We start from the raw sequence: 24302 nt of genomic DNA on the forward strand, positions 1-24302 counted from the left end.
GCTGGTGCCTTGACCTTGGACTTCCCAGCCTCCAGAATTATGAAAAATACATTTCTGTTGTTTATCAGCCACCCTATCTATGGTATTCTGTTATAGCAACCTGAACAGATTAAGACAGCTGCCCTGGCGTTCCCTCAAATTGTGACTTAGAAAAAGGGACTTTCCACAGTTGCCTTGTTTGGTTGTTTAAATTCCATCTGTTGAGGCCGGCCTGACAAGAAGATCGCGAGACTGAATTCTGGCATGCACCGTCACAACGACTGACTGTCCTTCTGCCCTCTTCCCGGCCTGTTCTAAACCGTAGGAGACTAAAATTTTATCTAAACATAATAATTCTTGATTTATCCCCAGATTGAGCATTGCAGAAAACACATCTTCATTGAGATTGTTTAAGTATTTAAGAAGTTTGGGGGCTCAAATATTTGAAGTTATTTATGCTTTTTGTCTCCTCCTTCTCCCCACCTTGGTTGACTTGCCCTTGACTTGGGAGGAATGGCCCCGGTCTGGGGAAGCTTGTCCACAGATGTTGGTGTGAACAGGGTCAGGATGAGCCTGTCTACAGACTGAACACACCTCCTTCCTGTCACCTATGAATAAGGTCCTTAGGAGATCAGATCCAGGGTCCAACTCATATCGCACCCCGACACTGGGATTTCACACTGAACAGTTTGGAAGCCAGGCCTGGAGCCCTTCACTCTCAGGATGGACTAGCAAGCTAGATTCGCTCTGGTGGTTAGAACATGTGCTGAACCCTGAACTTACGACCTACATCACTGGAAGGTGACATTCATGAGAGCTTGAGGGGGACAGTGTGAAAGCAGGAAACCTTGGGAGGTCTCAGAAGGGTCTCTAAGACTCAGCAAGAAAGATGTGAGTGAGTCAGAGGCTTTCAAGAAGAGTGAGTGTAAGAGAGGGTGCTCATTTCTGGAGCCCTTGGGTTCCCAGGCACAGGAGGGATTATGCGGGTGTCACTGTGATCTTCCCGGTACTACCTCTTCTCCACAGAGGACGCTCAGAGAGCATAGTGTGGTCCCTGATTCCAGTGCCTGCTCCCTCAAATAATGTAGACCCAACAATAACAGCAGTGCCACCAACCTCTAAATCTTCGCAAAAATCCAGTATTTTCTCCACCTTCAGTGTTAGAAAAACAGAGACAACTACTGTGAGGTATCCGTTTAAAAGACGGGATTACTTAAAAGAAGGACAAAGAAGCAGTCCTTCTATGTGGTCATGTCACTACATTCGGGCAAAGCCTTGGAGATTTTCCGTCCACGTCTAAAAATACTGTAGGAAGAAAAAAAAAAAAAGCTGTAGGTATTTTACTTGCCAGAAGATGGCGCTATCGCCTAGTTATTTAAAGAACAGAAGCCAGCGGGCTTTTGTTATTTAACGTTAGAAGCCTAAGCTTCAAAAAAGCAGAAGAGAGGGGAGTGCTGTATATGGAGAGGCAGATGAATAGAATAAGTCAGTCATTAAGAGGCAAGAAGCAGGATTTAACAACAACAACAAAGTATTTCTGTACTGACTCCAGTACGCTTGCTGATCAGTGTCTCAGCAGCAGCAACGGCGCCACCTGGGAGCAGAATCTCAGGGCCACCCCCTGACTCAAGAGTCAGAATCTGCATTTCAACGTGATCCCCAAGGGATTCACACGCACATTCAAGCCTGGTTCCCCACACTAGCTCCACAAGAAGATAAAGTGGGGAGCTTAGATCCACTAAGAAGTCCCATTCTCACAGCTTCTCACTTAATTAGTGAAGGGTAGGCAAGACATCACTCATTTTTAAAAACTGCCCAGGTTATTGTGCTGTGCAGCCAGGGTGGAGAACCCTCTGACGCCCAGTTTTAGGGCTGAATTGATCTGCGCTCCTCTGCAACATGAAGCATCTGGTACAGCCGCAGCTCAGGAAAAGGCCAGCCCTAATAGAGGAGTTAGGTCATCTCTGCCCGCTCACTGCAACCAGGCTGTCAAGCTGTGCCTTCCTCACTGAGGATGAAACCATACATGTATTAAGCTGGAGGTCAGTTTGAATTATTCTAATTGTACATAGGTGTTTGGATTTCTTTAGAGCTTTCTCAACATTTCACACTGTACTGAGAAACAATGTTCTTCAAATTTAGTAGACTTAGTAAAGAATCTTATTTTATTTAGGAAGTATACAGAAATGCAAAGCTATGTAATATTCATGTTGACTTGGTTAGCCACAATTCTGAGCATCTTAGACATTCTAGAGGTAACATCATTAGGGCAACGCATTCACAAGCTGAAATGCATAAAAGAACATCAAAGTCATTAAGTCTTTTGTCTCTAAATAACTGAGCATTTAAAAAAGTTTTTCTGAGTATCTCCCTGGGACCTCAAGTTCCTCAAACACATCCCAACCTCTTCCCCAATAATTCTTTCATTTCTTGAATGCTCATCAATAACAAAGCTACTGTCAGATAACCTGCTATAAAAACTTGACGCTTTACCTCCCTTTATATATTCCATTCATTCATCTGTCCATCTATTAGTCCATCTACACGTCCATCCATTAGTCCATCTGTACACGCACCCCCTCACCAGCCAGCCAGCTCTGCATCCGTTAACCATCCATCTATTCAATTTATCCTTGAGTTTATTGAACAGCCTCCTGACTTACTTCACACATATTCTCAATGGGTCAAATTAATCTTCCTGAAAGAGGCCTTCATCACATTACTCTTTTGTTCAAAATATAAAATATTTTTTAAATGAAATTTTAAAAAAAGTTTAAACGGTGAAAAACTGTTCCGTGGTACAAATCCAAAATGCTCAGCCAAGTTTTAAGACACTGGTCCAAGTTCATTCTAAGCTTTACCTAACCACATTTCTAATGATATATGCATGCTCCATTCACTGTACTGTCCTCAAAATAAATTATTTTCATCATGCTATTCCTTCCTTTCTTAATATTGTTTATTATACAATTATTCACTCACCACTACATGCCATGTAGGAGAAATAGCAGGTTCAGAGGTGCAGCCCTTGGTACCTTAGCAGTACAGACATACAGAGAGCGCTTATGTTGCAATCCACAGAGTACCAAGGGCTATGGGAACACAGTGCACAGGACAATCAATTCAGAAAGGTGCTCTTGAGCCTTAGAGGACAAACAGGAATCAGAGACAGAAGAGAGAAGGAAGAGGGCGTTGCTCCAGCCTTCTCTCCTCTGCATGACTAAGTACTGTCGGTTCTATCTCAGTACTTCCAGGACACCACATCCTTGTCATTCCCAAGTCACTGCCTGCCTCTAAATTTCCGCACCTCTGGTGGTGGTCTGATCCCCTCCACTTAGAGCTCGCATATAGTTCACGCTGCTTGGATTATTCTTCCCATTTGCCCCTTTGTATGTCATTCACAAATAAGATTCCTTAGAAAATTCACTTAAGCTTCCTTGGGCTCTTTTGTATCTAGTGAAATAAGAAGCACCATTAGACCATCTCTGAAGTCTTTGTCATGAATAATATACACAGAGAAGCCTCTGTCTTTACTGGAAGGTCCCTTCCTCAAAGGCAGGGATAACCCATAAGCTCCTGTATGCCCAAGACAAAAAGCTTCTCATGATTTCACAAGACCACTGTATACAATGAACACCATAATGAAATACATTTGGCTTGTGGTGCTCAGGCGCCAGAATCATAGAGTCAATGACATGAACTTTGTTTTGTTCCCCAACCATAGCCCGATTCTTGTGAGGCTACAGGTAGCCCAGAGCTAGAGGGAGGGTAAGGTTCAGGGCAAAACTGAACCTCATTCCTGAGAGACAACTTCGCAGTTCCTCCTTCAGGGACAATTTTAGGATCATGTCTTTCAAATATGAAGATCACTTAGCAACTCAAAAAAGAAAAGCAGAATGTTGGAAATAGATTTCTCCCTGCTCTCTACAAAATTAATAGGGATTTTTAATTTTTTTCAATTGCAGTTTATATTCAATATTATTCTGTATTAGTTTCAGGTGTACAGCATAGTGGTTAGAAAATGATGGACTTTACCAAGTGGTCTCCCTGATATTTCCAGTACCCACCTGCCCCCATACTTGGTTATTACAAAATAGTTACAGGGATGTAAATTACAGTGTAAGGAATACAGTCATTAATAGAGATCGTGACCCAGCAAGATATCAAGAAATTTAAAGAAAGAGAGGGAGGAGGACTATTTCTTTGAATTACGAGCACCCACAAAAGAAGTTTCACTGTAACTATTACATTCTAAAACCTGCTCGTTACCTTTAGTAATAAGAACATCACCTTGGACCATTGGCTCAATCTTAATTACATAATGCCCCTCCTTCTATGGGGTGACTAAACAGTTCCAAGTCTCAAAATTGTTCAGTGTGAAATGTCAAGGAATCTTGTTTTAAAATATAAAATGTGCACTTAATGGACACAAAATATTTTATCATCTGATCTCCCATGAAAATAACAGAGAAAAATCAAAACCCATAAGAAGCCCCAGAAAGATGAGGAGACAAAGACCTGGATTCAAGAACAAATTCTGTCCTTGAAAGAGCTGCGTCCCTCTCGGTATCTCATTACACTTAACTTTCTTAAAGCTATTTCTTTATTCTGAAATGAAGGGAACACTCATTATAGTCAGGGTTTGGGCAAAGGCCAAATGGAACCGGTAGAAGGTGATATTTTTGAGAGCCGTGGGTGGTGTTTGTTGTTGATGATTATCATGAATAACGAATCACTGTTCTCTTTCCTCTGAGGATAGGGACAGGGGTAGCCGGGTCTCAGTTACAATGGAAAGGAATAACAATAAGGTCACAGGGGTCTTCTTAAATATAGGAGCTGAGAAACCCTGAAACATATTAATGAGAAACTGTAGAAAGGCCTTTTGTGAAAACCTGTAAAAAAAATTGTGGGCAGTTCGGTTTCTGCATGCCTGCGGCTCAGTTGTACGCAGAAGCCGAGGGGAACATCACAGAACCCCTAGGCTTCGCCCAGCCCTGAAATGCGGAAGGCTGTCCACTACGGGAGCAACAACGACCTTGTCCCTGAGAACCTGGTGGCTTTCCAATGCTTGGGGTCCCAGGTGGTGCTCATTTAACCGGTGCTGGGAACTGTGTATTCCAGGAAGCACTGTGGCTTCCAAGGGAAACACGAGAGACGACTCACCTGGTTGCCTCCACTCTTGGGGTTCACAAACACAAGCAGGGGTTTCATGAGTGGAGAAGAGATGGGCTTTATCACAAAAGGACGACCTTTGTTTTCCTGCTGGAGGAAGAAAGCAGTACAGCTGAGACCTGCATCCATGACTTCACAGGCAGAAAAAAATAAAAGGTACATCTTGTTTCACAGGGCTTACTCTTCATAGGACACTCTGTGTAAGGCTTAGAAGAAAGCATCTCAAGCTACGATTTGCCCCTGAGAATTAAGCCATGCTTTGGTTTTATTCTGTATAATCTTAAGCATTCTAGATGCATTAGTTCTTGTCTCAATCTTCCCCGTCTTCAGGATTAATACTCCCACTGACAATGCAAATGCTCCGTGAAGTGGCAGGAGGTGGTATTTTTTTAAATACTAAAAATGCCAGAGAGGGTAGAGTAGAGTGAGGGGGGAAAGAATGGTAGGAGATATATCAAAACAATAAACTTGGGCCAGATCCCGTCAGACACGGGACGCTATGGTAAGGAGGATGTATTTCATTGGAGCACATGATCCTGAAACACTTACTTCAGTTCCTCTTTTACTGGCTTTTCTTTTAAAGCTTGTTCTCTTCTTCTTACGACTGGAGGCCTTCAGAGAGTTCTGGAAGGAAAGAAGTAGAGACCTGAGCTGCAGGGCCGACGGCCATGAGCCTGCCCATGCAGGGGATGACGGCAGCACATGCGGTTGCACTGCATGCTTCTCATGCTTTGACACGTCCAAGCCACTGTGCATGGGTAAGCCACAGACAGAGATCAGTCGGGTGCTGCCGAGTAGCGACTGACTCCCCACCACACGGAAAGGCAGGGAGTTAGAACCCTGGAGGCTCTCATGGACTCACATGACAACACATGTTATACCTGCCAACCCTCCCAGTAAAAATGGAAGAATCCCAAATTCTCTGAGGGGCTCCAGTCTCCCGCCCAACCAGGTCCGTCTCCCGCCCAACCAAGTTCAAGTTCATCTCCTGGTATGGAGATCACCTATATGGAAATGTAAAAAATGAGGCTATTTTCTTTATGTTTTTCTTTTTGCGTTTTTCTCCCTCTGTTTACTTTTGGGGGGGGAGATAATGATGGTTTTAAGTAATGATGATAAAATGACTCATCTGACTTGATGATCCAACTATCCTATCAGCATTGATGGCTGAGTTTAAAATGCACAGATAAGACTCACCATTAAGTTACTTATAATAGAGGAGTAGCAGTCATTGTTCTTTCTTTCTCTACAGACCCACTGGCTGAAAAAGTCTTCCCTCACCTGGTAGCCTTGACTTTTTTTCTTGCCACAGAAGTACCTCCGACTTGTTGAAACAGAATGACTCCAAATTTACTTTCCCTGTCTTTCTCTTTCTAAGGATGTGATGGACCACAATGTGGTGATGCTTTCATCTAACCACTTACTTTATTCGATACAGATGCTTTGAAAAGAGCCCCTCTTAGAGGGCCAGTCACAGTTCATTTGTTGAAGACAAGCAAAAAGAGGATTTCATTAGTGGAGTCAATAATTAATTAGACTGCCATCTTCCCAAAGGCAAGAACTTACTACTGCATCACAGATGTTTAACAGTCCTGAAAGCCTGAAATACATAATTATTAACTTAAAAGTTTATGTAAGTATATACACATGCATTGCTTGAGCAGTTAAGAGTTTTCAAACAGCTTGACGAGACTTAGATATCTATTCTCCTACTCTTTAGGGCATATTTCCTTACTATTCAAAATAAACCTTAATCTAGAGTACATATATTAATGCATACAAATTAGCAAAACTGTAACTCTTTAATTTTTATTTTTCTCTCACTTGGACCTCAAGAAAATAGTTGATCTGTGGCCTGTGCTCACCAAGGATGAAGGATACTGTCTTGAAACACCATTGTCTAAAAGTTTGTTCCCCCCCAAAATAAATAAAAATAAAAGTTTGTTCCTGTATCAGATTAAGAGAGACTCCAGGTTCTCTGGGTCTCACCAGAAAAGAGGAGTCCAGGCTGCTTCTCCTCACTTGCTCTAGACTATGCTACCCCTGCAGAGAGATCTCCAAGCGTCCGAACTCCTCTGTAAAGGAACCTATTACCAAGTCGCTCTTGGGGAAAACTTTTGCCTTATTCAAGTATTTGCTGTATTTGGGCTACTTTCAGTTTGTTTAAAATGAAAGAAAAGTAACTTGGAGCCTTTTAAACATTTAATCAGCCAAATGACCCACGAAGGACGCTGGGGAACTGTTGGGCTGGACGAGGCAGCGTCTGTTTGATGTCAGTTAAATGAGGCTGCGCAGTTCTCCACCATCACTGCACACCGGCCTCACCCAGAGAGCTTTTACAAAATGCTGCAATCTGGGCCCCATCAAATATTCTCATTTAATTTACTGGGGTAAAGCTCAGGCAAAGATACTTTTTAAAAGCTGCCCAGGCAACTCTAACCTGCACCCAGGGTTGAGAATCTCTGTTTGAAGTAGAAAGCGAGGGGAAAGGAGGCACAGGTACTGGGGCAAAGCAGAAGATCTGAGGGGTAGGGACCATGGGCTGTGGAGGCCAATGGACTGGGTGTTAATTCTGGATGTTCCTGTCACAAGTTCTGTGTCGCTAGATCTGACACTTCAGCGGAGTCAGTCACACTTTTGCAATAACATTTTCTTAATTTTAAAATGAAGGGGATAATACCTACCTCACAGAAGGCTTGTGAAGTTTAAACCAGAAAATGTACGTGAAGCTGTTAGCTGGGTATCCGTCCCAGGATAAGGGCTTCCGAAAATGTTAGTTGCCTCGTTCACTGCTATATATCCCAGCACCTAGCACAAAGGCCTGGCACATAGTATGCACTCACATCATTGTTGAAATCATGAAACAGTATTATTAAAATTCACCACACTTACTGAGTCTTCCCTGATTTTAGAAAGGATCCTTAGGAACTAAACACCTGTCTCCTAACATCTTGGTTGCTTTAGTTCATTTACTAACAAAAGCAACGCGGGATGCATGCCAAGGGCTTGCCCAGATACCCTCTGGTTCTTGGTTCTTGACATGATTCAGTACTTAAACTCTGAGAGAAAGGTCAGTGGGTCAGGCTAAGGTTGTTTCCTAAACCTGCCTGATCACGGGAATCAGAGTTCTTCAGGTGATCCAGCCAATCAAACACTTCGGGGAAGCAAAGGTAGAAAAACACACCGAAATAAGGCTTGATGCCTGAAGACAGGGCAGGCGAGGAGCTCAATTCTAACAGGGAACAGACACATGTGGCAAATACAAGTGCTGCTGAGCCTCACCGAGCCCAGGGCGTCGGGGGCCTTCTTCATCTCGCAGAACAAGGGGTCAAAGACCAAGCGGTGGTTGACTTCCAACACCTGGACGCCTCTGTGTGAGCTCTGAGTAAGCTTACAGCCCTATGGGTAGTCACATAGCAAAAGGTAAGCGGTACGGAATTTCACAGCACGCCTCGAAATCCCCGAGGCTTCCTTCTGTTCATGGGTAAATATGCATCTGTGTCTCAAGAGAGAAATTCTTTTGGAAGGCCGCCTATGGGGAACTGATGGATATGCAGGTAGATTTGGGTTGTCTTTTGACCATGACAAGTCACCTAGCCTTGCTAAGCTATAATATCACTTTCTCTGCCTGGGTCAATGTCAATGTTGTTGTAAGAATTCACTATAATAGAATGTTTCTCAAGAATGTAAAAATTATACCAAGAAGTTACTAGGTAGAATTATTAGTGATATATCCGAGGAGCCTTTAAATACTTGCCCTGTGTTATAAAACAAACCATCCCTGTTACCAAGGGCAGCTAACTGTGATCCAAAGGGCTCACTTGGCAAGTTCAACCCTATCAGAACAGTGAACCCTAGTGCCCTCATTTGAGTATTTGCCATCTTCTGATTCCAACAGCCTTTGCCCCCAGGACATTCTGTGCCCACTCTTTTGTTCAAGTCCTAGTAAAGGCTTTTTCTTTTCTTATACCAGGTATCAGGACAGTCTTACCTTGCAGCAGAAATAATCCTATCAACAAAACCTTTATCATAGTACGGCTCCTTCCTGTGCTGTTAAGAAATGCCTATGGGTGAATTATTCAACGGTGAACACTACTTAACTACCTTTTATTGTTCCTCAGGCATTTGTCCAGGTTATGGGATCACAAAGAATCTGTTATAACAGTCTGGAAAGAAGATATCTCACTTCTTCACCCCAGATGAAGTCTTCCCCCATGATACACACTGGACAGAACTCTGGGAGACAATTGGAGGGAGGAGAGTCATGGATTTTGTCTGCCAAGGAATGTCCTCACTCTGCCCTGCTGCACTGACCACCGGGACAGAGGCTGTCCTGAGAACAGGCAGGCAGAAGAATAAAGAAAACGCATTCCAAAAGTTAAGGACAGGGTCTCAGCAGCTTCTTAGACATATTTGGCTAACACACAGCAAGTATTACTTAACCTTTAGAATTGACCAAAGGAAATGGCTTGGGAAATGTTGAGGGATATTGTGGTCACAGCAATTACATATCATGAGTCTACAGCATTTTAAGATTATCCAACCACAAGGAGTAAGAAAGGATTCACATGAAGAAAGCCCATACAAGGCTAAAAAGCAGTTGATTGTGTCATTTTCATAAGGAGACCATTGGAAATAATATAAATATTGGTCAGTAGGGAGTTGGCTAAGTAAACTAATATATGCATAGCATGGAATATTTGTGGTAGTTTAAAAATGTGTTAAATTTATACATAGTAATATGGACTTTTCCCCAAGATTCTTTTTTTGTTCCACTAAGAAAGGGAAGTTTTAAGGCATTATGTGCAAGATAATGTCATTTATTAAAAACACACACCTCGAGTCTTTTATAATTTGACTCCACAAAAATTCATGTAATGTAGGTCTTCCCTTTAGTTCCAAGTGCCTACACTAGGATCTGAGCATCTTTAATGTGTTTATCCAACCAAGATATGACCCTCTACCCTTTTCAGTCCAGAAGAGAAACACTGACATCTACAGTATGAACTATAACTTTGATTTTAAATGCATCATTGGGTTCAGTTTTCTTTTTATTCCTTAAAGTCATCTACTTGCTATCATATTTTAACTCCTAGGTGTCTCCAAATAATTTGGTAATGGCATTTGGCACATCACCAGGCAGCCCTCATTCCCCTGATCATCAATGTTTCACACAACTTCCAACTTCCCAGCTGCTCACTGAGTGATGATCCACTTGGAGTGAGCCATCCTTCAACAGAGAAGGACAGTACCTGGCTTAATCCCACCTCTTTACAACCTACTTTCCCTGACCATTATATATGGATGACCATGTATATATGGTTATATGGAAAAAACTATAAAAGTATATAAATTCTGAAAGGTGGAAAAATATTTTATCTGCTGTTCTCTAGCTACCTTCCAAATTCTATTATTTCCCCACGTCTCCAATAAATTGTCTAATCTTACTGTTTCCACACCACTGTTAACAGGTTGCCTGCTGCCCATGCCCCACACTCCACAAGCTATTGTTTTGATGACATTAATGATTCGGTACCAAACACAAGGACTTTTCTTGATCCTTGTTTGTTTGTTTTTTAATGTCTACAGAATTTAATAGCAATGACTACCTTCTTCCCATTTTTCATAATGAAACTCTGTATCACCATCATTCTCTCCTTGCTTTGCAGAATTTTCTTCCTCGTTCCACTATCCGGGTGCGGATGCTTCCTCAGTCTTCTTCCCTCCTTGCATTTGGTAAGTGAATAGGACCTGACTGTCTCCCATGGGGTAGGCATCATGTTAATGAACACGCAATCCCACTGCAGTGTAAAATACAAGTTACAGGACTTCAAGGTGCACTTGGGGACACCATAGAGAGCAGGCTGTGCCCCCTATTCAGTCTCTTCCTACCTGCTCCATACAAAATTTCATGCTCTTTCCACCCTGTTTCATTGTAATATAGATGGCTCAGGGATCAATAACTTCTGTCCTGACCACCACATGACTATCCAATCTTTTCATCTGTTGAATTACTGCTTTGCCTGATATGTTCCCCTAAAAGTCAACAAGAAGGAAAACAAGAGCTAACATGGATTGAGTATTTACAACGAACCAGGCGCTATTCTATGTACTTTATCTCTTTTGTTTTTTAGCTCTTTAGTCCATGAAAACCCTATGAATTAGGTACTAATACTAGTTACACTTTGCAGATGAGAAGTTGAAAGAGAAGGACTTAAACTGTTTGGGATTATACAGATTATTAAGTGGCAGAGAAGGTCATGAATCCAGGCAGTCTGGCTCCTAAGCTGGAGCTCTTTACCACCCTCTATTGCCCCCAGCTCATCAAACATTAGCTTTTACATAGAACTTAGTTAACTGATTAAATTATTTGATGGAAGAGGGGCCATCCAATTTTTAAAGATATCTGATTCAGCAAAGGTTGTTATCCAGTGTAACAGTGAACAGCATGGCATATCACTGAGAACTTGATTTCCAGAATCAGAAATTCTGGGTTCAAATGCCATTTTAAACTATTTAATATCTATTTGGACCCAAGAAATGTATTTGGCTGCTCTATTCCTCACTTTCCTCAGCTGTAAAGAGGGAATAACAGGATGCCTGCCTCACAGGGTGCTGTCAAATGAGACAGTGAATGTCAAGTACTCAAAGTGCTTCCTAACACATGAATCTTAGCTCTCTTTATTCTTATTATAACGTCATGAATCACAAAGATAATAAAAAAGGCATATAATGAAAGAAGATTGGACTACAGTATCCAGATTGTGAACTCTAAGTACCATCACCCCTTGAAAGTAACCAAGTCTCCCCAGAGAAATGGCTGATACCAAGTATGGACAGGAAATGCACATGGTGTTATTCCTGAAACCAAGGAAACTATCAAAAATTTCATGGCTCATGAAAAATGGAGACACGAGCCACCTGGAAAGGGTTCTAACTGGTCCAAAGTGGAACAATAAGAATATAAGTATAATAATGATGCCAAAGGATTAAAGCACATCATATATAATATAGATCACATAATGATGTACGTTCATAATTCAAAATGATACTCTCAAGATCAACTACCATGACCATCACCACTCTTAGCCATGCAATAAAAGTTGCCAAGGTACTAACTCATTATGCCTTCTGAAAATTTACAAATCAGGCAAATACTCAAGCATTTGTCATGTAGTCACTGGTAATAAGGGAAATGCCTCTTTAAACAAAAATAATAGCTAAAAAAATGAAGAGTAAAAATTGGGAAGTCACCCTTTGGCAACCCTGATGAAATAACAGATTCAGGGAATAATATTTATTAGATAAAACAACAGGTGAAAGGCTGATGGAAACTTTATGACTGGTGGATTAGAAAGACAGTTGCTGAATTTACTCATCAACCTTCAAATCACTAAATGTTAGTGACCTGCCATGTTGTTCCCTTTAAAAGCAGCATGACAGAAATACACATCATCGCCCATGTAGTCCTTCTGCGAAAAATTAAACCTGAATCTAAGTAGGCCTAAGTATCATTTTACAAGAAGTATGGGCATGAAGGGAAAACATTTTAAGACACGATAAGAATCCAATCAGCCAAAATAAAAAATTCAATTTTATAGGTAGAGGGATCCAATTTATTTAATAAACAGCATGAAAAGTAAAAGAGGGGATTGTTATAAATTAAAAGAGACTGTGAACTTCGGATCTTGATTTGAAAAAATAACTGTGATAAAATTATATTTGAGATCATCAGAAACTATTTTAAGGAATTACTAATTCTGATGGGTGACATAATACGTGGTTGTCTTTCTAAACAATTATCCTTTAGAGAATCAAAATGAAGTGTTTATAGATTAAATGATAGGCTAATATTTGATTTAAGATACCCCAGCATAAAAGCCTGAACATAGAATACATTTCTGCCATTAAAAAGAATTTAAAAAACGATACCCCAGAAAAAGAAAAAAAGAGGGGAGACTTCCATTTCCAGGAAGACAGAGTAGATGGGGTGAGACCAGGAGAAAAATGGATGTGGTTATGAAAAGGGAGACAGGCTGCTCTGTATCTTGACTGAATCCATGTTAACACCTGGTTGTGATATATTGTACTATAACAAAATTGCCAGGAGAAGAAAATGTGTAAAGGGTACATGAATTCTCTCTGTATTCTTTCTTACAATTGCATGTGATCTCCAAAATGTAATTAAGAAAAAGAAATTATGGGGTGGCAGATGATAGAGGCAACAACAATCGTAGAAAAGTTCACGTTACAGAATAATCCATTATGACCTTCTCTCTCTTCACTTGCTTAAAAATTTCCATAATAAAAAGATTTTTAATGTTTAGAAAGGTAAACTTACAATTTCCCCGCAAAGTGGTATCATCTTCCTATTTTCCTAACTGGTTTATCTCCAAGTCTTAAAAAAAATCCCATACCAGCAGGTTATCCTACACTCTTTTGCTAGTTGTTTCCGTCTCAAATTCAATTTTTACTCTCTGAGTCTTTGCTGAAAAGGGTAAAGTTCACATATATAAAATATTCCCTGCCAGCCAGGCCTGAGCAACCCCCACCCCCACCCCCGTAAACCTTCCACTGAGGCCAAGCGAGTCTCCCCGTCCAATGAATATAAGTATGGACCCAGTGCCCTTGCTCATGCCATTCCCCTGCCTGCTACTTCCTCTCTTCTCCACTGGTCTAAATCCCACCCATTTTTAAGGGACAAAATGAAGCCCATCTCCTTCATGAAGCTCTCCCTGACCTTTTCCTAAGATAACCACATGGTCATGCAGAGCAAGGATCAAGTATTGCATCACAACACCCAGTAGTCTTCCTGATACCACTGATGAAAACATGTTAGCTCATGGAGAGATTAGTACATTTCAGGGGGAAACACAAGTAAAAATCTTAATTGGATTTTTTAATAGCACTAAATTGGAAATCAGTACACTTGAATTTCAGACACAGCACTAAAGTTGTGTATGTCGCCATGGGCAACTCATTGAATGTCTCTTGGCTTTAAAATGTAAAATGAAAGGGCTCCCACTTTTTAATGAATAGATACTGTACTTGCCTCTGGAAAAGATTTCCCAAGGGCTTCCACGAATCGTAGCTTGGAAAGATTATCCCCAAATATTACTCATCAGCAGAGACTAAACTTGATATAAAACACACAAAGCAAAGCAGTGTCCCTGATCCAACAGTTTTTAAATAAAAAATAGAGTCAATGACAATAAATTGCGTGATAATTTTGGAGACCGTATAAAAAAGGATTGGATTGCCATATGATTTAAAGATATTACATTCAGTAGAACTTCCTAAGATCCCTGCACCCTAGGGAGGTATAATCTCCCTGTAGCATTAGAAGTCTGCCATCCCAGAACCTGGAGGTCCCTGTCTAAGATGTATAGTACAAAGGCAGAAATTTTCCCATCAAGATTACGACCTTATGAGAAATCACCAAGGTTTCCCAGAATTGAAGCAAAGCCCCTCTAGGACAGAGAGCACGATGAGGAAAGTACAAAGAGGGTAAGTCCTACTTGGCGTTAAGAGAAGAGTGTTGCTCTCTGAGCAGGCCTTGTGTATTTAGGAAGGTCATGATCCACAGTCTGCTGTTCAGGTCGGAAGTGGTGGTGATCTGAACCCAACAAGGAAGCCTGCACAGTTTGCCCTCACATTCACCCCTGGGGGTGCCCAGGCGGGAAGAGAGAGGTGTTCAAGGACCAGCTGTACCCACCACTGGTACTTAAGGAACTCAGGAGAGCACCCAAAGAGAATACCATTAGTACAAGAAGTGGGAGGAAAACATTCCTGCTGCGGAATGTTGGTTTCTTAAGAAGAGGGGCTGTTTCCATGAGAGAGCCCAACGCAGTAAGGTGATGGGCTGGGGAAGCTGAGCGTGGGACCACGGGGATGAATGAGCAGAGATCGTAGAAACCCGGAAACTAGGGGAGAAAAGCGAGAAGCAACAGTTCCTCCTTCTCTGCACTGGGCAGCAGCGCCAGGGGCCCGGCAGTTACCTGAGGTTTCTTCACCTTAATGATCCATGTGGGCGGGACGATCACAGCAGCATGAGCCCCCAGGGAGCAGGGTTCCTCAATGTGGTGCAGCATGAAACAGGTCACCTTATTGTGAAACTGAAGAGAGAAACATGCCAATAAACAATTCTGCGCCAAGGCCCACGCTGCAGCGAGGAGGAACAAGTACATGTGTACATGCTCATGCACGCACATACAAACACACACACACACACACACATGACCCATGCTTCTCATCCACCAGCCCCACAGCTTAGCAACCAGATGTAGAATTCATTCTGTTTTGCAAACTGGTAACAATTGATAACAAGAAATCAGTCTTATAGGACAGGCCAGCTAATACTTGATAACCTTGTTTATTTTTTTTTTTTGTACCTCATTTTTATTTATTTTAGTTTAGTTTTTAATTTTTATTGAATCTATTGGGATAACATTAGTTAATAAAATTATATAGGTTTCACAGGTACAATTCTATGATACGTCATCTGTATATCGTATTGTGTGTTCACCACCCAAAGTCAAGTCTCCTTCTGTCACTATTATGACTCCTTTTACCCTCTTCCACCTCGTCCTACCCCCTTTCCTTTGCTCATCACCATGCTGTCATCTGTGTCTCTGAGATTTTTTAAATAGGGTGTTTACCTAGAGATGTCAGAGACTTAGAGGTACGCATGAAAAGTGACCACGCACTAAACCAGGCAAGCTCAGGGGAAGCCAGAATGGTGGGCTCTACCACATGCGTCTGAACATAAAAATTCCTAATGAAAAGTGAGGCATGGTGGGCAGTCATGCCCTCGGCCCATAGGTTCTATGACAAAAGTCGGTCTTTACCTGAGTGAGCCTGGGTTTCGTCTTTTTTGCATCTAGGATATCGTGCCTTTGAAATTCAGAGTAATCTCCTTTTCCAGACCCCTCAGGGCACACCCACACCACGGGGACCACAGAACCTCTCATTGTTATCTTGTTGCCCCCAAACGATCTCTATGTGCAATAAATATTCATTATTAACTACGCTGTACCCACCGATGAAAAAGAAGTACGTGTTTCTCTATTTTTGCCTTTTAACCCAGACTCAGAGATTTCCCTGCTTTGCTTTCTCCCGCCTCCTTAATCTACCAGGAATGGATTTCATGTAACCCTCCTTTCATCTCCTCCTTTGACTGTAATGTAGCAGTCCCCAGCCTTTTTTGGCACCAGTGACCGGTTTCATGGAAGAGCCAGGGTTGTGGGGCAGAAGGGGGCTGGAGGTGGAGCTCAGGTGAGTTTTGCTTGCAGCCCCGTTCCGTATCGGTCCACGGCCCCAGGGGTTGGGGACCCCTGTTCTAATGTATAAAAATAAGCTGTAAAACTACCATTCTCCAGGGCATTTTTTCAATCTGTTGCAATTTTACTTCCTGGCAATTATCATCAGTTGGGCTCAAATAAACTCATAAAAATTCTGTACAGGTTTGAATGTTTCTGACATTGACAGAGGGTTCTATCAGTCCTAACTTCGCATATAACTTTATTTCACTTGACTTGCACTGGTCACAGACTTGGTTAATTGGGGATAATGTTGAGAAGGAAATGAAGATGAGCAGAAAGGCAGGGCCTACCCTCCAACTCTCCTTTTTCTACCCACAGATATAAACCCTGTGCAGACAGTCTCCCAGTTTAAGGGACCCAGGAAAGAAGCAGGACATCCCTTCTAAACAGCTGTTAGTCCAGGAGGTAACACAGAACAAAGAGATTGCTTCTGCTGGGTTTGTGAGGGCCACTAAAAAATATAAAGGTCCTATTACACTTGGCAAGTCTAAAGTGTTTTTTGTTTTTGAAAGGAAGGAAGTAAAGGTAGACTAATGATCATGGCAATACGTCAGTATTAGGGGCTTAACTCTACCTGGAAATGGACTGTGTGACCTTAAGCCAGTCACGCTTCCCCTCAGCTTTGGTGTGGCTATAAAGCGGTGAGTATGTTAACGCCTGTTTTCTAATAAACATAAAATCACGTGACACAATAATTACAGGCCTTAAAGTTCTAATCATAGTGATTTTTAAAAAGTTAACATCAGTTTCTACTTGGCTTATATTTAATGTAACCACATAATTTATCATCTTAACTGGAACAATTTGAAGAGTGAAAGGGAGCACTGTTAATAATCATCTTGGAACAAAAGATACAAATTAGGACTGTCTCAGGAAAACTGGTAAATATGGCCACCCCAATTATATCCCATTAGGGAGGTTTTGTCTTCATTTCTGCATATCTTCAAGATCTGACATGATCCAGTGGCTAATTACGATATCAGTTAATTAAGTGTGAACTACAATTTCATAAAATAATAATTCCTCCAACCCCCAGTTATTTGTGATTACAAGCAATTTGACGTACCAGAGAAGTGTTACTTGAATATCTTCTTTAAAAGGGGATTTGCTCATGGGATGCTGAGAGAGGGGGATGCGTGACTATGTAAGAAGGGGAAATGTACAGGAAATCGCTCTACTTTCTACTCAGATTTTCTGCAAACATAAAACCATTCTGAGAAATTAAATTTATTAATTTTAAAATTGTAAAAAAGATCCACTAATGAATGCTACAATCAGTAAGCAAAAGTTTAAGGAGAAATATGATGTCAGCATAACCTCAAAATATCTCCCCCCCAATATTTATCAGTTGGAAAGGGAAACCTAGTACCTTTATGATGAAGAGATAGCAAATACCACCTTAATCAAGTGATCAAAGTTAATATCAGTAATAAAACACAGACATTCTGTAACCCCGTATAAGATGCAGTGAGGATATCAAATCACTTCTATAGTATCTTGCATAAAATTAATAATTTTAATCTAATCATGAGAAAACACAAGGCAAACTCAATTTGGGAGACATTCTACATAATAACCAGTAGGTGCTCATTAAAATGTCACGGTCATGAAAGACAAAGAAAGAATGAAGAAATGTTGAAAATCCCACAGCTAAAGGTGTGTGCAATCCTTGGTTAGATCCTGGGACTTTAAGGAAAACACTGCAGAATGTTTTAAAAATCTGTAGTTTAGTTAATAGTAATGGACCAATATTAATTTCCTGGTTATGTAAGTTGTCAAAATTAAGAGGAAACTAGGGGAAGTTGGGTGGAAGGGTCTGCGTTAATGCTCTGCACTATTTTTGCAAATTTTCTGTTAATTTAAAATTCTTTCAAAATAATTTTTAAGTGCTTTTCTCTTAGCAATTGAAATAAACCCCCAAAGAAATGTCCAGTACTTTTCTGAAATAGAAGGGATCTCAGAGACTGCCTATTTCAACTCTCCCAAAGATACCTGAGTAGCTGCCAATCCATAGAGAATAAGAGGTATGCCCCAAAGTGCACAACTTTTAAGTGGTAGAGTCAGGACCTGAACCCAGGAAACCCCGCTCCCTGACCCAGTTTTTCCCCGATGCAGTAAGTGCCCATGGAGGGCACTTATTTGTTTGTTTGACATCGGATATGCTAGAAGGGATTACCTGCAGTGTTAAAAAATATCACCACCGTAATTTGTCTTAAAAAGCTTTGTATTTTTAGACCTTACAAAATCACCTTCCATACACGTGACCCTGGGAAACTCAAAGATGTGTGGCATTAACCAAAGCTCTGCCGCAATGGTCAAGTGAAAGTTGTCTTTATAGTTATTCAGTTGGACTACTGACTAACAATAAGAGGGCACATGTGTTCACTGAAAAGTGGGACTAAGTTCCCAAATTAATTGACCCCGGATAATCCATCTAACCACAGCCTGAGAGTAATGGGGGCGGGAGCAGATACTGCCAATCTGAGCCCACGGCCGCCAGAGGTGCTGTTCCCCAAGTGGGGCCTCACCGGACCAGGGAAACCAGCCGCAAAATATTGTAGGGAGACCTACCCGAACCCTGAATCTGCTTCCTCCTCTCTAAGTGGAGATATGGCCTTGGTGGTACAGTTTCGATCAAGAACTAGGATGGCCTTATATTTGTGAATGTGTTCTTGAGCAGAAGCACAAAACTATTTGTGTAACAAATAATGGAAAAGAGTTGGAAATGTCAAGAATAACATGTGTGGCAGGATGGTGACAGACCAATGCATCTCTAAGTAACGACAGCAGGTTCTCCTGACAGGTGGGGTCCCCGGGAAATTACGCTAGAGAGGTGATTGGGTTGAATCTTATGGAATTGCCAAATTCAAAAGTTTTGACCCACAAAAATGTCAGTTTCATGAGTTTCAACTAGATGCACCTGCTCCTGCCCCTTGGCGTGGTTTGGCTCATCAAACCTGATGCGTCCAGAGAGCTGAAGTCTTCCTGCCAACCCTTAACCTGGCTGCAGCGAGCGTCTTTCGTTTCAGGCTGTCATTCAAGAGTAGGTGAATTGAGAGATGAGAATAGGGGTCTATAAACTCTTCCTATAAAGGCCCAGATAATAAGTATTTTAGTCCAATGGGAACATACTGTCTCTGTTGCAACTACTCAACACTGCCATTGGCGTTAAAGTAGTTATAAAAACTGCATAAATGCAAAACAGCCACAGACAGTATATAAATGGATGGGCATGGCTGTGTGCCAATCAACTTTATTTACAATAACAGGCAGCAGAGTTGGCCTATGGGCCACAGATTGCCAACTGTGAGTTAGAGTATATATACATTGTCTGCGTAAAGAAAGAACAGGTGCACAGGCAAACAAGTAAGAGAATGAACCATCTGGTTAAGACAGAGGGGTTAAAAAATGAGAAAAAAAGGATAGGTAAAACAGGAAAAGTAAATAGGAAAATGACTATTGGATTCTAATGAACATATATGTTCAAATGTAAGGAAAAGTCACATTTCAATGAGCATACAGACAACATTAAGAATATTGGAATTAAAAAGATACAAAACCACTCTTATCCTAACACAGCCTCACCAAAAAAAAAAAAAAAAAAAAAAAAAAACAACAACAAGCCTTTGCCACATCAACAACAGAAGAACCAAGATGCCTGAACTGCTGCGTTAGAAGGATTTGCTAATGGTGCATGGTGCTTTCTTCCTAATATTGCAACTTCCTACCATAGGAAGAGTGGTCAACACTCTAGTATAGCTGGGGAAAAAATACAGTCTAGGAGTGAGAAGTCCTGGATTCTAGGCCCAGGGTTAGAACCAGCAGAGAATTTCCCAGTCACTGGTACCAGAATTCAACGTGTAAAGATAAAAGGGTTAATTTAGCTCTGCAGTTTTTCTCTCAGCTCATATATGCTATAATCCTACAGCTTTAATGTCTTGTTTTCTCCAACAATCCTACGTAAGGGAAACGACACGCACATTGAGATGACCTTCCGCTTACAGACAGGAACTCAAGCACTGACCTAAGTCTATTTGGATAGAACATGAGTCTGCTTTGTTTTATGTATCCCCAAACTTACCGCCTGCTTGCACCAGGAACAGCTGATCGCCACAATCTCTTTACTGTGGAAGGAGAATTTCTGCTGAAAGCCCTGGGTGTTAGGACAAGAGATAGAAAATTTAAGACCACTTCAATCCCAGGATGCATCTGCCCTCCTGAAGACCAAGGATGTGAATAGAGCCAGGGCTGACCCCACCACTCAAGGTAACTGGTACTGCACATGCTATGTTCAGCACGTACATCCTCCACCCTCTGCCGTGTGCGAGTTTCCTGTTGGAGGAGGCAGCAGTATCTGCTGTACCACTAAGCACTCACAGCCAACCACAAAGGGGGTGGTTCCCAAATAAATGTGATTCTGATATTTGTTTATTAAAAGCAAAAGAAAAGCCACTATTGGTTCACGTGGTACTTTATAAAAATGGTCAGCCATCTCAGAGGTTCTCACAACGTTAACATCTGAGAAACCACAAAGAGAGAAATTAAGGATCAGAGGGTTGGGACCCACAAGTCAGGATCTGGGAGAAGTCCAAGGGGCAGAAGGAAATTCAGAGACTTTCATCATCCTCTTGGGATGTAGGGACTCAAAACAAGCAGCTTTCAATTTTATTCTTTACCAGCAAGCAGCAATGAGATTAAATGCAATAGCAAACTCAATCCTTTTAAGTGAACAAGCAGAATTACTTCCTCATCAAGGACATAAGAGGTGCTTTTTGGCTGTTGCTATCCCTAAATAATTACCAGCGAGGAGTATGCAGTAATGCTCAAAGCACGATGTTTAGCCTTCCCGAACCCCACCCATTCTGTCCACCGGAGACATCTGAACCCAAGCAAAGGAAGGCAGAGCAACAACAAAACACTTTAAAAACAGGACTTTGGTAAAGTGAGCAAAAGAAAATGTGATGGGCAGGAAAGCTACTAAAGCACTGGCTGAAGCTTTGCTTAATATCTACAGATAATTTTAAGATAACAAACCAATTTACACATTAAAAGAACTTCCATTCTAAACCATAGGCTTTACCACCTGTACCTGCCCTTGGCATCAATGAATAGCTGTCCTGAGTTGTTGGTTATTTTATGTGCACATGTATTAGCTCTCCAGTGGCATTACAGCTTTCTGAGACAAGTCCCAATAAAGGTTCTTAAATAGGTCCTCACAACTTAGCACGGCTCTTTGAACTTCACAGGCGGGGCATGCACGTCTCCTGATTCATTGAACAAAGTCACTGCTACCACACTGTGATCCAATCACCAAGGTCATGCTTTCTAGACTTTAAACACCTAACCCAGACCACCTGGAAATAAGCTTCCTCACAACAGTTCCCTCCAACCCATATAGACCCCACAAATGCACGAGTATTTTAATTTGATTAAGTCTGCACTATATACATGCCACATGGTTGGAAATCAATATGGCAGACTGTTGGCATGATAGTAGCCAGAGCCACAACCAGAGGTCTACTGAGTGTTGCCGTATTAAGTGTATTGTTCAACAATGTCTTAAATGCTATTACCCAGCCCCCACTTCACCACTTCATGCATCAGATGATTGTCCATCAAACAGATGCCGACAGAGAGGTGGCAAAGCTGAAAATAGTCCTTGGATCTTTTTACTGAGTGAGGGATCTCAACCCTTCGATTTCTCCCTTCACGTGAAAATGGCAATTATAATATAAACCTCTCCTATACCACTAAGTAGTTATGAGATTCAAATGGGGCCATGTATTTGAAAAGTTGTTTATAACACAGTATATATAAATGAAGTCATGCTTTTATTGCTAAGACCTATCAACAGGCATGTCTTCCACCACCTCACTGACAAAGTCCTCTAGTGTTTAACAAGTGACAAGCAATACTCGTGTCTATTTGATGGCACAGAGGGAGCGTGTACTAGCCTATCCTTCTACTGAATACCGGCTTTCTCGTTTCAGGGAAAAACAGATGGAGTCCTGACAGCCAGGCTGTTAGCAGAAGCAGACAAGGCTAGCCACAGCTGGAGCTCAGGACACTGCTGCAGGACAGCAGTGGGTCCCTTGGAGAGGAGCTTGGTGGTAATGGGCTCAGGGCTTTTTTGGGGATTCATGTCTGGCAGAGTTCCAGAGGCCGTAGCTTCAGAGTTACTGTCTAATGAAAAGACATAAATAGACCCATATCAGGGCTTTCATGGACCAGCCATCTATGATGGGGGGAAGATTTTGGCCCGGATCTCAACACAGCAAAAAGAGCCAGATTTCTAATTACCCATTTTTATTTTTTTAAGTATGTTTTATTGATTATGTTACTACAGTTGTCCCAATTTTTCCCCTTTCCCCCTCCTCCAGTACCCCCCCTCCCTCCAGCAATCCCCTCCTTAGGTCATGTCCATGGGTCGTGCATATAAAATCTTTGGCTTTTCTATTTCCTATACAATGATCCCTCACTTACCACAGGTATTATGTTCTAGAACCCCTCCCGCCCCCCGCGATAGGTGAAAATCCGCGAAGTAGGAACCTTACGTTTATTTTAGTATTTACTGTACAGTACTGCAAAACCCTGCGATACAGCGAAAAATCCGTGATAAATAATTAAATATAATATTTTTTAAAATCTGGCAATACAGTGAGGCCACGATAAGTGAACCATGATATAGAGAGGGACTACTGTATTATTCTTAACATCCCCCTGTCTATTTTGTTCCTACTAATTACAGTAGTCCCTCTCTACTGTTTGTTTTAGGTTCAATTGTTAATAGCTGTGAATTTGCTGCCTTTTCAATGCTCATGGTTTTGATCTTCTTTTTCTTAAATGTTGGCCTGCATTTGATAGTATGGTACTGAGAGATGCCCTCACTGAATTTCAATTGACCCGATGATTTTTAAGGGCTATTTTGTTTATCACTATCAAAGAGGAAAAGAGAGACGTGAGGTCAGATGCCTTGGATCTAACTGACTTCAGAATTATGAATACTAAGAACCTGGGGGGATAAGTTTTTGGTTTTTTTTGTTTATTTGTTTTTTGTTTTTGGTGGGGTGGGGGGGGCAGAGTTAGTCAAATTGAACTCTTTAAATAAAGTTTAAACAACATTTATTCTCAGCAGGTAAAACTTTGTTGCCTCTTTCTCTTCTGCCACCCAGAGCATGTATCAAACGGCACTCAGCTTTACAGCCTTGGCTGAAATTAGGAAAAATAAGGGCTTCACTTGAAACAAACCAAAATTATTTTATTGCTTATGTATTTAACTGAGGTTTGGGTGAGCGAGTCTCCTGACCATAGCCTGATTCCCTGCTTGATTTAATCTTATTTAACACAAGAGTCAATACTGCTCTTGACCCCCAAACTATAAACAACAACAAAATGAACCTCTCCATTTTCACTTGCATGTTCAAAGTTCACAAGGTATTACAAAGCGCAAAGCCAAGGGGATTATAAAATAAGACTAAATTAATACTTGTCTTAAAACAGGGAACGTTAAACATTTTTTGCTCACTCTATTATTTTAAAAAATATATAATTTTACACATTTTATATTTTAATATCTAACACAGTCATCCTAAGTTTAAATTAGATGCAAAGCTCATTTTTATAGCCAAATAAAATTAAAGTTTTAAAATAAGACTGTTATCTGCTCTTATAAACGTATCCAATGGGATATAAACACCATAGCAGCTGGATACTCACTAAAGCAAAAGGACATTTTTCAGATCAGACCAGGCCTTCACTACAAGATCTCAGGCTGGATGAACTATCCCAGCGCAATTGCCTCTAAACAGGCGAAGCTGACAAGCCACGATG

General features: G+C 41.3%; 1 protein-coding gene across 3 annotated transcripts in view; it reads right to left on the reverse strand.

Annotated features, from left to right (window-relative positions):
* Positions 1-24302, reverse strand: part of DGKI (diacylglycerol kinase iota) — a 249460-nt gene that overhangs the window by 175975 nt on the left and 49183 nt on the right. For 2 of the 3 annotated variants that reach the window (XM_090287561.1, XM_090287559.1), the window contains exons 6-9: positions 20554-20625; positions 15150-15266; positions 5701-5775; positions 5143-5241 (exon numbers count right to left, since the gene is read on the reverse strand). In XM_090287561.1, coding sequence (XP_090143687.1) covers positions 5143-5241; positions 5701-5775; positions 15150-15242 — 267 coding nt within the window. In that variant the 5' untranslated portion in view covers positions 15243-15266; positions 20554-20625. Of the gene's footprint in view, positions 1-5142; positions 5242-5700; positions 5776-15149; positions 15267-20553; positions 20626-24302 lie in introns of those variants that run through there. The other variant, XM_090287560.1, reaches the window with a different exon arrangement.

The sequence above is a fragment of the Furipterus horrens genome, unplaced genomic scaffold, assembly GCF_987537825.1.
Source record: "Furipterus horrens unplaced genomic scaffold, mFurHor1.1.pri manual_scaffold_9, whole genome shotgun sequence".
NCBI lineage: Eukaryota > Metazoa > Chordata > Mammalia > Chiroptera > Furipteridae > Furipterus > Furipterus horrens.